We start from the raw sequence: 12,046 nt of genomic DNA, 5'->3' as shown, positions 1-12,046 counted from the left end.
AAATGAAAAAACTGGCAGGATTTTGGCATTCAGAATCAGAAGCCTGGGACGTGAAGTCTGGGGCAACATGACAGAAACATGACATTAATATGACAAATGTTTTTTCTCCATGGAATATATTGTTTTATGTTTGATTATATGGAACTTCAAGAAAAACAGATGGTCTGGATGTTCTTTTAAACTTGACCAGCTTGTAGTATCCCTAATGCCCTGTGCACTTAAATGCAATTTCCATGTCTCTGACTGCAGCACTGCCTTCTATGTCCCATCTCTGTTTAGTTTCCTCTTTTAACTCTTAACTCTGTCTCCACCAGGTGTGCGCTGTGAGGAATGTGCTCCTGGTTATTATGGTAATCCGTCTCAGCCTGGTGGCCGGTGCCAGCCCTGCCGCTGCAGCAACAACATCGACCTGTCAGACCCTGAGGCGTGTGACAGGAGGACTGGACAGTGTCGCAAATGCCTCTACAACACAGAGGGGTCTGACTGCAGCATCTGCAAGAGTGGCTATTATGGGGATGGCTCTCGTCGCAACTGCAGGAGTGAGTATTTAAGAGACACTAACCTAACTATGTATTTGTGAATGCTACAGAGTTTTTTTTTTCTTTGACTTTAAAGCTCCGCCTAGATTTGATAAGTGTAATTCAGCTTGAGCTGCCAATAAAGGACTTACCTTTCACATACAGCTCTGGTAAAAAATTAAGATACCACTTCAGTTTCTGTATCAGTTTCTTCGATTTTACTATTTACTTTGTTGTTTTATTCTATAAACTACCAACAACATTTCTCCCAAATTCCAAATATAAATATTGTCATTTAGAGCATTTATTTGCAAATGAAATGAGAAATGGCTGAAATAACAAAAAAGATGCAGATAATGCAAAGAAAACAAATTCATATTCATAAAGTTTTAAGAGTTTGTAAATCAATATTTGGTTGTTTTAATTACAGTTTTTATGCATCTTTTCATGTTCTCCTCCACCAGTCTTACACACTGCTTTTGGATAACACTATGCCACTCCTGATGCAAACAATCAAGCGGTTCAGCTTGGTTTGATTACAGTGAACATCCATGTTTCTTTTGATTATATTCCAGAGGTTTTCAATTTAGTAAAATCAAAGAAACTTATAATGTTTAAGAGGTCTCTTTTTTTTAGAGCTGTATATTTCTTGACAGGCTGAGAATTACAAACCAGTATTTAAAGTAAATTGGCATCCATTTAAGTGACAAGCGCAAACAGAATCAAACCAAAGTATGTTTACACACTATCTGGATATAAGGCACATGTTAATTTCGGGTGTAAATAAGCTCTTTTTTAATCACACAACTGGTCTCAAACTGCATCCAGTTCACAATTTTCTTTAATTGTTTTAAAAAAAGAAAACAATAAGACATCATTATAACTTGTCAGTACTACAAACACAAATTCTTTAAGATAATGGGTTGTACATATCTGTCATTGTTTGATGGTACATACACCTATTTATATTTTTCCCCATTTTCCCCATTTTCCCCATCTACCCAGAGTGCACCTGCAACTTCCTTGGTACTGAGCGCAGTCAGTGTCTATCCCGAGAGGAGTGCCTGTGTCAGCGTCCCACAGGACAGTGTCAGTGTCTACCTAATGTCGTTGGGCTCACCTGTGACCACTGCGCCCCAAACTACTGGAACCTGGCCGGTGGTCAAGGCTGTGAATCCTGTGGATGTGACCCCAATAATGCCTACACATCCGCATGCAATGAGGTAGCTGTCTCTTTCTTTCTGACTAGAGGAATTACATTCTTTAGGCAGTCCTACACTGGATACTGCCCTCTAGAAATTCTAAACCATTGTTCTTCAATACATGTGCATTGCCATTGCGAGGTGCGGTACTGTGTACGGCTGACCCTAGAACGCAAAAATGGGTTTCATTTTTGGTCAGGATGGTCAGAATGTGGAAACCTGTGACATATGAATCATTTAAACATGTCCTCTCACAGTTCACAGGTCAGTGTCAGTGCCGTGACGGCTTTGGTGGAAGGACTTGTAGGGACTGCCAAGAGAACTTCTGGGGAGATCCCAGAATCCTGTGCAGAGGTATGTCCGTAAACACATTGCACTAAACAGAAAATGATGATGTACTGTACATTAAGTTATGAAATTGCACTGGAAAGTGGTTGCTACTCTTTCTGCATCTACAGATTAAATAGGAAAAAAAATAAGAGACCAATTAAAAATGATGAGTTTCTTTGATTTTACCAAATTGTAAACCTCTGAAATTTAATCAAGAGGAAGATGTATGATCACAAGCCATCAAACCAAGCTGAACTGCTTGATCTTTTGCACCAGGAGAGGCATAAAGTTATCTAAAAGCAGTGTGTAAGACTGGTGGAGGAGAAAATGCCAAGATGCATGAAAACTGTGATTAAAAACCTAGGGGTATTTCACCATATATTGATTTCTGAATTTTAAAACTCTTAAAATGTTTTAGCCATTTCTCATTTTCTGCAAATAAATGCTCTAAATGTTATCCGTAGTTTATTGAATAAAATAACAATTTTATTTTACTCAAACATATACCTATATATAGCTAAATCAGAGAAACTGATTCAGAAACTAAAGCGGTCTATTAATTCTTTTCAGAGCTGTATATCTCTGCCTGAATTTCAGGAGTGTATTTTTTTTAGGTTAAACCTGTGTTTTAGGTTAAACCTGTGTTTATCTCACCTCTGATCTTCTGTCTCTCTCCACAGCTTGTGACTGTGACCGTAGGGGCATTGAGACCTCTCAGTGTAACCGTGTGACAGGCCACTGCGCTTGCCGGCAGGGCGTATCTGGTGTCCGCTGTGATCAGTGTGCCCGTGGCTTCTCAGGCACTTTCCCAGCCTGCCAGCCTTGCCACCAGTGTTTCGGGGATTGGGACCGCATCGTCCAGGACCTAGCCACTAAAACAAAAGCTCTTGCAGCCCGCTCTCAGGAGATCCAAACCACAGGCATGACTGGACCCTTCGAGAAGAGATTCAAGGAGCTGGAAGAAAAGCTGGCCCAAGCACAGAGCATTGTGAATGCACGCAATGCGACTGCTGAGGCTGTGACTAATCTAATGGGCATGATTGAAGAGCTCAGGTAGAGCAGAGGTTTACTGTCTCAAGTACAACATAAAATGAAGCTATTCTCTTATGCATGTAGTCAGAGCCATTATATTCTTCTCTTTGTTGTTTTGCGCTCCCAGGTCTCGTATTGGTGAGACGACAGACACACTCAACCGTCTGGAGGGAGATCTGACTGCTGTGCAGGACAGCAACTACGAGGCCAGCAATGAATTGAGTAAACTGGAGCGTGAGGCCAAAGAGCTCAACCTAACTTCTGAGCAGCTGAACCACCAGCTAGACATCCTCAAAAACTCAAACTTCTTGGGTAAGGCTTAGAACCTTTAGAGGATATGTATTGTTGATGTCTCACAAAAAAAAACTGTATCTCCAAAATGGCAACTTTTCAAGAGAAAGAAAAAAAATCTTGACTTTCAATCTTTTTTTTTTTTTTCAAAATGTTCCCATTGTCTCCCCAATTTACACGGTCAATTTACCAACCCACTCATTCGGACTCCCCCTATCACTAGTAGTGCCCCAACACACCAGGAGGGCGAAGACTAACACATGCTTCCTCCGATACATCTGAAGTCAGCCACCGCTTCTTTTCGAGCTGCTGCTGATTGCTGAGCAGCCAGCGCACTGCCAGCGGAGCAGAGCCAATTTTGCTCCCTCTGAGCACCAGCAGCTTGATGGCAAAGCTGCATGAGCGGGGGTTCGAACCTGCAACCTCCCGCTCAGAGTGGCAGCGTTTTAGACCGCTGGACCACTCGGCGCCCTGCGACTTTCAATCTTAAATCAACAAAAAAATAAATAAATAATCAGAGCCATATGGTAGTGAAAAAAAATAAATAGAAGAAGTGCTGCAGGGGTCATGGTTGTAAAGGCAAAAGGATAGGTGCTCCTAGGGAATGGGTGCAGTAGTCTGAAATCGGGATAATGCACTGTGAGTAGAGAAGGCTATGCCATCCATAAGCATCCACAAGAGAAATCCACAAGAGAAAAAAGTAAAGGATTACCCAGAGCAAGGAAACAATCCTCCCACACTATCTTAGAAAAAATAAAAGCCTTTATTGAAACATGGTAAAGTAGTAAAAAGTCAGGCCTTCATCAGGGCACAAAATAGCATCTCAGTACAAATTACATGGGAATATATCTGCGCACACAATGTAACTGCCCCCATGTGGTAGGGTTTCCTTAGGTCAATTTATTGTAAACTTCAGGCACAATGTAAAGAAAAACTCACACTTCCAATTGACATTTTTCAAGGTTTTTGTTTGACAGAGGGCTGATATGCATGTATTTTTCTTTCTATCACATGACTATTACTATTTGTCACCACTACCTTGACTACAGGTGCATATGACAGCATCCGTGCCTCCTACAACAAGTCTCGAGATGCAGAGCGCCGTGCCAATCAGTCAACCACTGATACCCCTAGCACCGTCAGCCAATCAGCAGGCACCCGCAAGAAGACCGAGCGACTCATTGCAGAGAAGAAAGATGACTTCAACCGCAAGAACGCTGCAAACAAGCGAGCCCTCACTGACCTGAACGCAAAAGCGCAGGGTCTTGACATAAAGAAGCTCAATGAGAAGGTCGGAGGTTTTAATGTTGCTTCTGTGAATTGGGAACTCTACTTTCACCAAGCCACTATAAACTCGTTCTGTGTTCATGTTTTAGGTTTGTGGAGCTTCACATGATGTCCCGTGTGAAGAGAGCCCCTGCGGTGGCGTTGGTTGTCGAGATGATGATGGCAGACACTGTGGTGGACTGAACTGCAATGGAGCTGTTGCAGCAGCTGATAATGCGCTGGACAGATCTAAGCAGGCAGAGAAGGAGCTTATTAAAGCCATGGGAGAAGTGGAAGCACTCTTTAAACAGGTGAAAAGTAAAAAAAATATATATTGTTATCAAACATTCACACAAGAGGTCATTAAGTGTTTACTAGAATTCTATCTTGTTTGACTTAATCAGGTGGCAGATGCAAAGACAAAGGCTCAGGAGGCCAAGGACAAAGCTCAGGCTGCTCTTCAAAAGGCCAGTGATACCAAGAAGAAAGTGGAGCGCTCCAACAATGACTTGCGTGACCTGATCAAACAGATACGTGGCTTCCTTATGCGTGAGTCATTTCGCTTAATAAAGCTTGCAGGTTCATCAACGCTTTTAGTATTTTCTACTTTTTCTATTTGTACACAAATATGCATAAGATGAGTGCATTGTAAAAAGCATAGTCAGTCAGTTATATAGTCTGTCATATGTCACATTATATTTATTATTTAATGTCTGGGTTACACTTTTTAGAAACTGCTTTCATGCATGAAACTAGTCCCAGAAATAATTGCAATAAATTATATTGTTTTAACATGATAAGCTACTGATATACTGATCATTCAATTGCATTATAATAATGCATTTATACAATACTTTTATAGGAAAGTTATGAAAAGCATACCTTTATTATAATTTTTAATAATGGAGATAATTCAGACATTGTAATTGGAAAACTAATAAGGTGGCTTATCATACAATATGTATCAATATATTGTACAAGATATCAGTAACATAATTATTATGACTGGCCACCAGAAAAGCACATACACGTTCAGTGCAATGTTCTAAAGCTTCCGTGGGACATGGCAAAAGTCATGGGACACAATTCTTGGTCCTGTCCTATGATTTTGACTGTGACTGACTGTGTTGAATGTTTGGACTTCTACAGAGGAGGGGGCTGACCCTGACAGCATTGAAGCAGTGGCCAATCGGGTTCTTGAGCTGTCCATCCCAGCCTCGCCCCAGCAGATCAGACACCTAGCTAACGAGATTAAAGATCGTGTGAGGAGTCTATCCAACGTGGACGCCATTCTGCAGCAGACACAAGATGACGTTCGCAAAGCTGAGCAGTTGTTGGTGGAGGCCAGAAAAGCCAGGTATGTAAATATGTTTCTATTATGTTTCTGTTCATTTTTATATCATATTTTCTGTCTTTTCAATGACAAATGAATTTCCTATAGGAATAAGGCAGACAGAGCGAAGAACACAGCAGACAATGTGAAACAGGCACTGGACGATTCTCGTAAGGCTCAGGAAGCTGCTGAGAAGGCCATAAAGAGGGCCAAGGATGACATTGGCATGACTGAAAATCGTCTAGCTGAGGTACAACTTCAAAAACAACTTATTAAACAACTTAATATATGACCTCACTTATTTTGTTGAACTCAATATTGTCCAGTGTCTTGATTTTAGCAGAGATGTTAAGAGATGATTTCAATTTATTTACATTTTATATTTATATTATACCAGTATTGACATTTTTCTTAGCAAAAGTGGATTTATCTTTAAAGTGTGTAATAATATATTGTCTAATATAAAGCAGTTTTCATGACGGGCCTAGAGTAAAAAAAAATTATGATGAACAACCTTTTTTTTTTTTTTTTTTCAAAGATTCAGTCAGAAACCTCAGCTAGTGAAAAGGATCTAAATGAAGCCATGGACAAACTGGATAGTCTGGGCCGTCAGATAGATGCCTTGAAGGCCAAACGGGCCAACAACAGCCTGGTAGCAGCACAAGCTGAAGGGACTGCTAATGGAGCACAGGGCAAGGCTAATGAAGCAAAGCAGGTGAGTTGGAGGTGGTTGTTCTGAAATATATTTATTTCTCATTGGTGGTTTGTTTAGACTTGCTCCTTTACTAACTTCTTATACTCTCTTTACTCAGATTCTGGATGGGGAACTTACAGATAAGTACCGCACTGTTCAGGATCTGGTAGGCAGGAAAGCGAATGCAGTGAAAGACGCCAAGAAAAAAGCTGAGCAGCTGAGAGATGAAGCAAAGCAGCTGCTTAAGGATGCACAGGACAAACTGCAGAGACTGGCAGGTGAGTGGGATGTAGAGAGAAAATGTTAACCCTTGTGTGGTGTTCATATTTTTGTTACTCATTTACTTTGTTACTTGTATTTAATTCAGGAAAATTAAGCAATTTTACATTAAAATGCTTTACACATGCTTGCTTCACCTAAATTGCAAACAATATAAACAGCTTACATGGTTAATATTTGCCTTTTACCTTTCTTATGTTACATTTCTTTCAAAAAGTGCTACTCTTTTTTTATTAGTTTTTTAATAAAATGTAAAAGAAAATGAATTAAACTCAAGATATGAGTAGAAAATGTGTTTAGTTTCAAATTTACAAATGAAGCAATGTTTATTAGCCCTTGGCCAAACATACTGTATGTAATATAAATGTATGTGTGGGGGGGTGTACAGTGTGTGTTTATCGAAAATGTGTTTTGATATATGTTTTTCACAAAAAATGAGCCAATGCCAATGAGTTTGAGTTAGAAAAAATATTTTTAGTATCATTTGATGAAAAATGAAAACGGGTCCCACAGACCCGAACACCACACAAGGGTTAATAGAAAAGCTTCATTTAGTACAACAAATACGTATCAACTCACTCTTGATTTCACTTGATGCGAAATTACAGCTTTGATTTAGCTTTTTCAGTCAATTCAACACTATGAATGTGTTTACATGCAATTCATATTCAAAGTTTTTTTAATTATTTAAGTGGTCATGTAAGCAGCATACTTTGGTTTTATTAATTAATTAAATTAAGAAATCTGATAAAGAGCACTGGATTTTAGCTCAGATATGGTATTTCACAGTGCTTGTATTTTCTAAACCAGAATATGCTCAGTCTTTGCATGCATGAAAACAGACCATGCTAGTGGATTTCCAGTAAGTGCAGTGGAGTTCCAAGTATGCAGCGCTTAATTCACCACCAGTCAGAAAACACTTTTTTTGCGATGGTGCAACTAAAGTATATACATAACTTCTAAAAATAGATATTTTTTAATGTTCTAGCTGATGCATGTTTATATTGTGGCTCAAATTGTTAACAAAAAGGCGTAGTATATTTTGTGTTTAACATAACAGAACATAACAGAAAACATCAGAGTCCTCCAAAAGTTCCCTTTCTAAGTATCGGTTTATCTCTATTTGTGTGTATTTCTCAGATTTTCTGTTTCTATTAAATTGGGCTCTATTGCCCTCTTGTGGACATCTGTTATGCTAACATGGATATTATGTAAACTGGAAACTCCCTAACGCTGTTCTCTTTGTATGTCCTTAGAACTTGAGAAAAACTATGAGAAGAATCAGAAGATGCTGGAGGGAAAAGCCAATCAGCTAGATGGTCTGGAGGACAAAATGAAAGCCATTCTGAATGCCATCAACAGGCAAATCCAGATCTACAATACATGCCAGTAAACTGCTAGAAGACTTCTGGACCGTTGTCACATTGTAACAATTCAGGCTCCAAGAACATATGGAGGATACCAGACTGGCACTAGTAATTGGTGTGTTTGCATATCTACCAAAAAACACCTATTCTTATAATCTGTTCATTGTAATAGTGAGCTGGAATTATTTAATTGTATTGTTTAGCGGACATGATGCAGAGGATGCATCACTTAAAGAAGAATTTTATATTGGATCAGTTTTTAAAGAGGAGAGGGTTAAGGAAAACACCCCAGATGTTACCAAATCAGACACACTGTTCACCTTCAAAGGTCTTCTTTAGAATCTGGTCCAGATTTAGCTGATTAAGGTTCAAACTAAACTCACTAGCAAGGCAGCTCCACACTGTTCATTCTAACTACCTATAGAAGTACTTCTCCAGCTCTTGACGCCAAACACCTGTCATGGAACATTTAAGGGATGTGTTGAAATGGGAATTATGGGCAAATGCTGAAATCCAAAGTACTACATTATGTATCATTGTTTCAGTATTACACAGAATCATCAAAAGAATCCTTTTTTAACACAGTTGCCCAGTGTCTTCTACTCAGTCACCTCTGTACACTTCTGGAGTACAAGAAACGCGTCATTAAATTCAATGGTTTGAAATGCTGTATTAATCTAGCAATGTAATGATGTACCTGTGAATAATTTGAAACTTGTTGGACTGGGTGCTGCTGAAAACACTGGAAGTCACAGTTTGATTGTTTCAATAATATATTTTTATTATAAAAGTCTGTTTCTCTCATTTCATTAAGTTTACAGATTCATATTAAGCACTTAGGCTACATTCAAACAGCAGGTAACAAGCAGGTAATTGACCCAAATCTTTTTCAAATCTGATTTGAGTCATTTTCATATGTCATATTGAAATCTTGATTACATCAGTCTTACTCAACTTTCTTCATTAATGTTCTGAAAAGAACGTAAAATGGGTCATATGAGCATTGCTGTCCTGATCAATTTTTATATAATTCATACAAACTTCAAATATTCGGTTACATTAAAATGATTGTGTAAACGGACTAAATAAAACAGATTTGGTGAGCACATTAAATTTTAGCCACTTTACCTGCTGTGTGGACATAACCTTAGGGATGGTTTCACAGAGCCAGATCAATTCTAAACTACATAAACTGGTTAATGAAGAAACATCAATTGCTAGATGTAATCCATATCTGAGAAACCAGCCATAATGCCATGTTAGATCTTTCAGTTGTAGCTGTAAGTTTAAATCAAACTGGTATAATGAAGCACAGAAGTTTTCATCGTTTGTTTTATTGTGTTTTTGTGTAAATACAGTCTGTTTACACTGGTGTTGCTAGTAAAGAGGTACTGAAGTCTGACATCAAGAGCTTCTGTGTCTGCATTCATTTAATCCTGTTAAACTAGTCGATTTCACTGCTGACTAAAAGACCCAAAAAGATTTTCAGGCAATACTTGATAACAGTTCTTGATGTAGAGTGGCACTCTTACACACTGGCCATGAAACACATTTTGTCATTTTGTCTCTTAGATGTGGTCCCAGTATACATCCTTCAATCAGAAAATGTTGGCACAGGGTAAATAGGAAATGCTTATAAAAATGATTTGTTTTTTTTTACATTTACTTGCCTTATTTTATTGCAAATAGTATGAAACTAAAATACAGTATTACTTGTACTGTCTAGTCATTTGTTAAAACACATTCATCCCGTGCCTGCAGCACATTTCAAAACAGATTGGAATAGGGGCAAGGTAACACTAGTAATGACAAAAAAGAAAAATAATGGTCTGGTTACAATCAGGTAATATCAGCAGATGATTGCAATCACAATTCGTTACAAAAGAGCTTTTGAGACGCTAAAAGGGACAAAAGATCTCCAACAAAAGCATAAAGAATTAATTCATATGTTTAAAAAAAAAAACAGTCTTCCTCAAAGAGATACTGCGGTGATTTTTGTGCTCTTGATTCTTAATCTATTTTGTAAAAACTGACAACATGTGCTCTGGACCATTGGCAGAAAAAATATTCAGACTAATGGTAAGATAATTTACAATGCTGTGATGGCATTAATGAAAATAAGTTCATAACAAATGCAATGTACATGTACAATGTACAAGACAATGTAAGACCACATGTAGAATGCATTAGAAGGGTTGTGGAAGAATGGAAAAAGGGTACTGGTTTGACAGTGCATCATATCCATGCATAGAGGCAGAGCAGAGAGTGTCCATAATAACTTCTACACATAATGGTCATTGGCAAACTGCATACACTGTTTATCAGTGGTTTGAGGAATGCAATGAAAAGTACAAGGTGTTCCCTGGTCTTGAAATAGCCCAAATCTCAATCTGATCAACTGTCTGTGGGATGTGCTGGAACTAGTCCAAACTGTTGCAGCCCCACACATCCTGGTGCTAGACACCACAGAGCACCTGCAGAGGTCTTGTAGAGTCCATGCTTTGGATATAGGTTGGTCAGTTTTCTGCTTAAAATACAAGACCTGATATACAGTACAATGTTTTTGTTTATTTATATTCCTAAAAAACTGTTTGTCCTTTCCAATCCCCTGACCTAACTGAGATAAGTTGGAGCACAGTGCGAAGAAAAATCAGCAACTATTGTTCTACACCTCAAGGAACTCCTTCAAGATGCTTGGTCTCAACAAGCTTGGTCATACTTTTCAAGCAACTGAAGCCTTCTGGTTATGCCAGATAACCAGCTTGATGAAACTGGTCAACCTGCTTGGGGGTGCTGATCATGGCATCGAACAGCTTGGTCAAGCTTTGTCATAATGGTTATATAGCTTGGTCAGGTTGACCATGTTTGTAGATCAGCTAAAACCTCAAACTCAAAAAAAACCTTTCTTATGCTGGACAACCAGTTGAATCAGCTTGATATGTTGTCTTTAGATGGCCATGCTGCTTTTTGAAGTGTATAGTACATATAAGTAGGGCTGGGTATCAAAATTCGATAAAAAAAAGGCACAGACCAAAATGTGTCAGTACACATTAGTACAAGTACCAAAAGGTGTTTACTGTTTGTTCCAACAAGATCCAAAATGATGGAGTCTCTGATGGTGAAAGTATGAGAATAAGATTATTCATGTCCGCTGCGTGGGAATAACTAGAGGGTATTAGTATTTTTTGGTTTTAATTTAGAAAAAGGTATCAAAAAAGTATTGTTTGGGTATCTGTACCGAATTTAAAGTTTATTTTCTGACTGTATCAAGCAAATTCAAAATGAAGAAGAATTGGGTTTAAAATGCAATTTTTCAAGTTTTTCATTCTATTTTTCATTTCGCAAATAGAATTTCAAGAAAAATGTTGAATCTTTTCTCGCTTTTCAGATTTGTCCATTTTTGTATCTTGTAACACAAATCTAATGGTATAATCCAACTTGCAAAATGCAAAAATTAAAAAATCCGAAAATAAATGTTTGAAAAAACTAAAATTGGAAAACTTGATAGAAACTTATTTATTGTTCACTATATTGTACACTAGATTAAACAATACAATATCAAGTGTTTACATCCAATTTACTATTTTTGCATTTAGCCTCAAACGGTCAGAAAATTAATAAACATTACACTAACTGTACCGGTATAAAAAAAAATTATTATAATAAATATAATTACATATAATGCTCCAATAAGTGAATGTTAATTTTCCAAAATTCTCTTCACAAACTAATGG

General features: G+C 38.0%; 1 protein-coding gene across 2 annotated transcripts in view; it reads left to right on the top strand.

The window, feature by feature from the left end:
- Positions 1–9,720, top strand: part of lamb2 (laminin, beta 2 (laminin S)) — a 52,206-nt gene extending 42,486 nt beyond the window's left edge. For both annotated transcript variants that reach the window (XM_007249859.4, XM_022677418.2), the window contains 13 exons: positions 315–539; positions 1,524–1,741; positions 1,978–2,074; positions 2,731–3,103; positions 3,210–3,394; positions 4,423–4,664; positions 4,750–4,950; positions 5,044–5,188; positions 5,789–5,996; positions 6,081–6,222; positions 6,511–6,687; positions 6,785–6,944; positions 8,202–9,720. In XM_007249859.4, the coding sequence (XP_007249921.3) occupies positions 315–539; positions 1,524–1,741; positions 1,978–2,074; positions 2,731–3,103; positions 3,210–3,394; positions 4,423–4,664; positions 4,750–4,950; positions 5,044–5,188; positions 5,789–5,996; positions 6,081–6,222; positions 6,511–6,687; positions 6,785–6,944; positions 8,202–8,338 (2,510 nt within the window). In that variant the 3' untranslated portion in view covers positions 8,339–9,720. The remainder of the gene's footprint in view (positions 1–314; positions 540–1,523; positions 1,742–1,977; positions 2,075–2,730; positions 3,104–3,209; positions 3,395–4,422; positions 4,665–4,749; positions 4,951–5,043; positions 5,189–5,788; positions 5,997–6,080; positions 6,223–6,510; positions 6,688–6,784; positions 6,945–8,201) is intronic.
- Positions 9,721–12,046: the final 2,326 nt, after the last annotated feature.

Source organism: Astyanax mexicanus, chromosome 13 (genome assembly GCF_023375975.1).
Source record: "Astyanax mexicanus isolate ESR-SI-001 chromosome 13, AstMex3_surface, whole genome shotgun sequence".
Taxonomy (NCBI): Eukaryota; Metazoa; Chordata; class Actinopteri; order Characiformes; family Acestrorhamphidae; genus Astyanax; species Astyanax mexicanus.
Note: the sequence above shows the minus strand (reverse complement) of the source record. Positions and strands in the feature narration are given on the sequence as shown.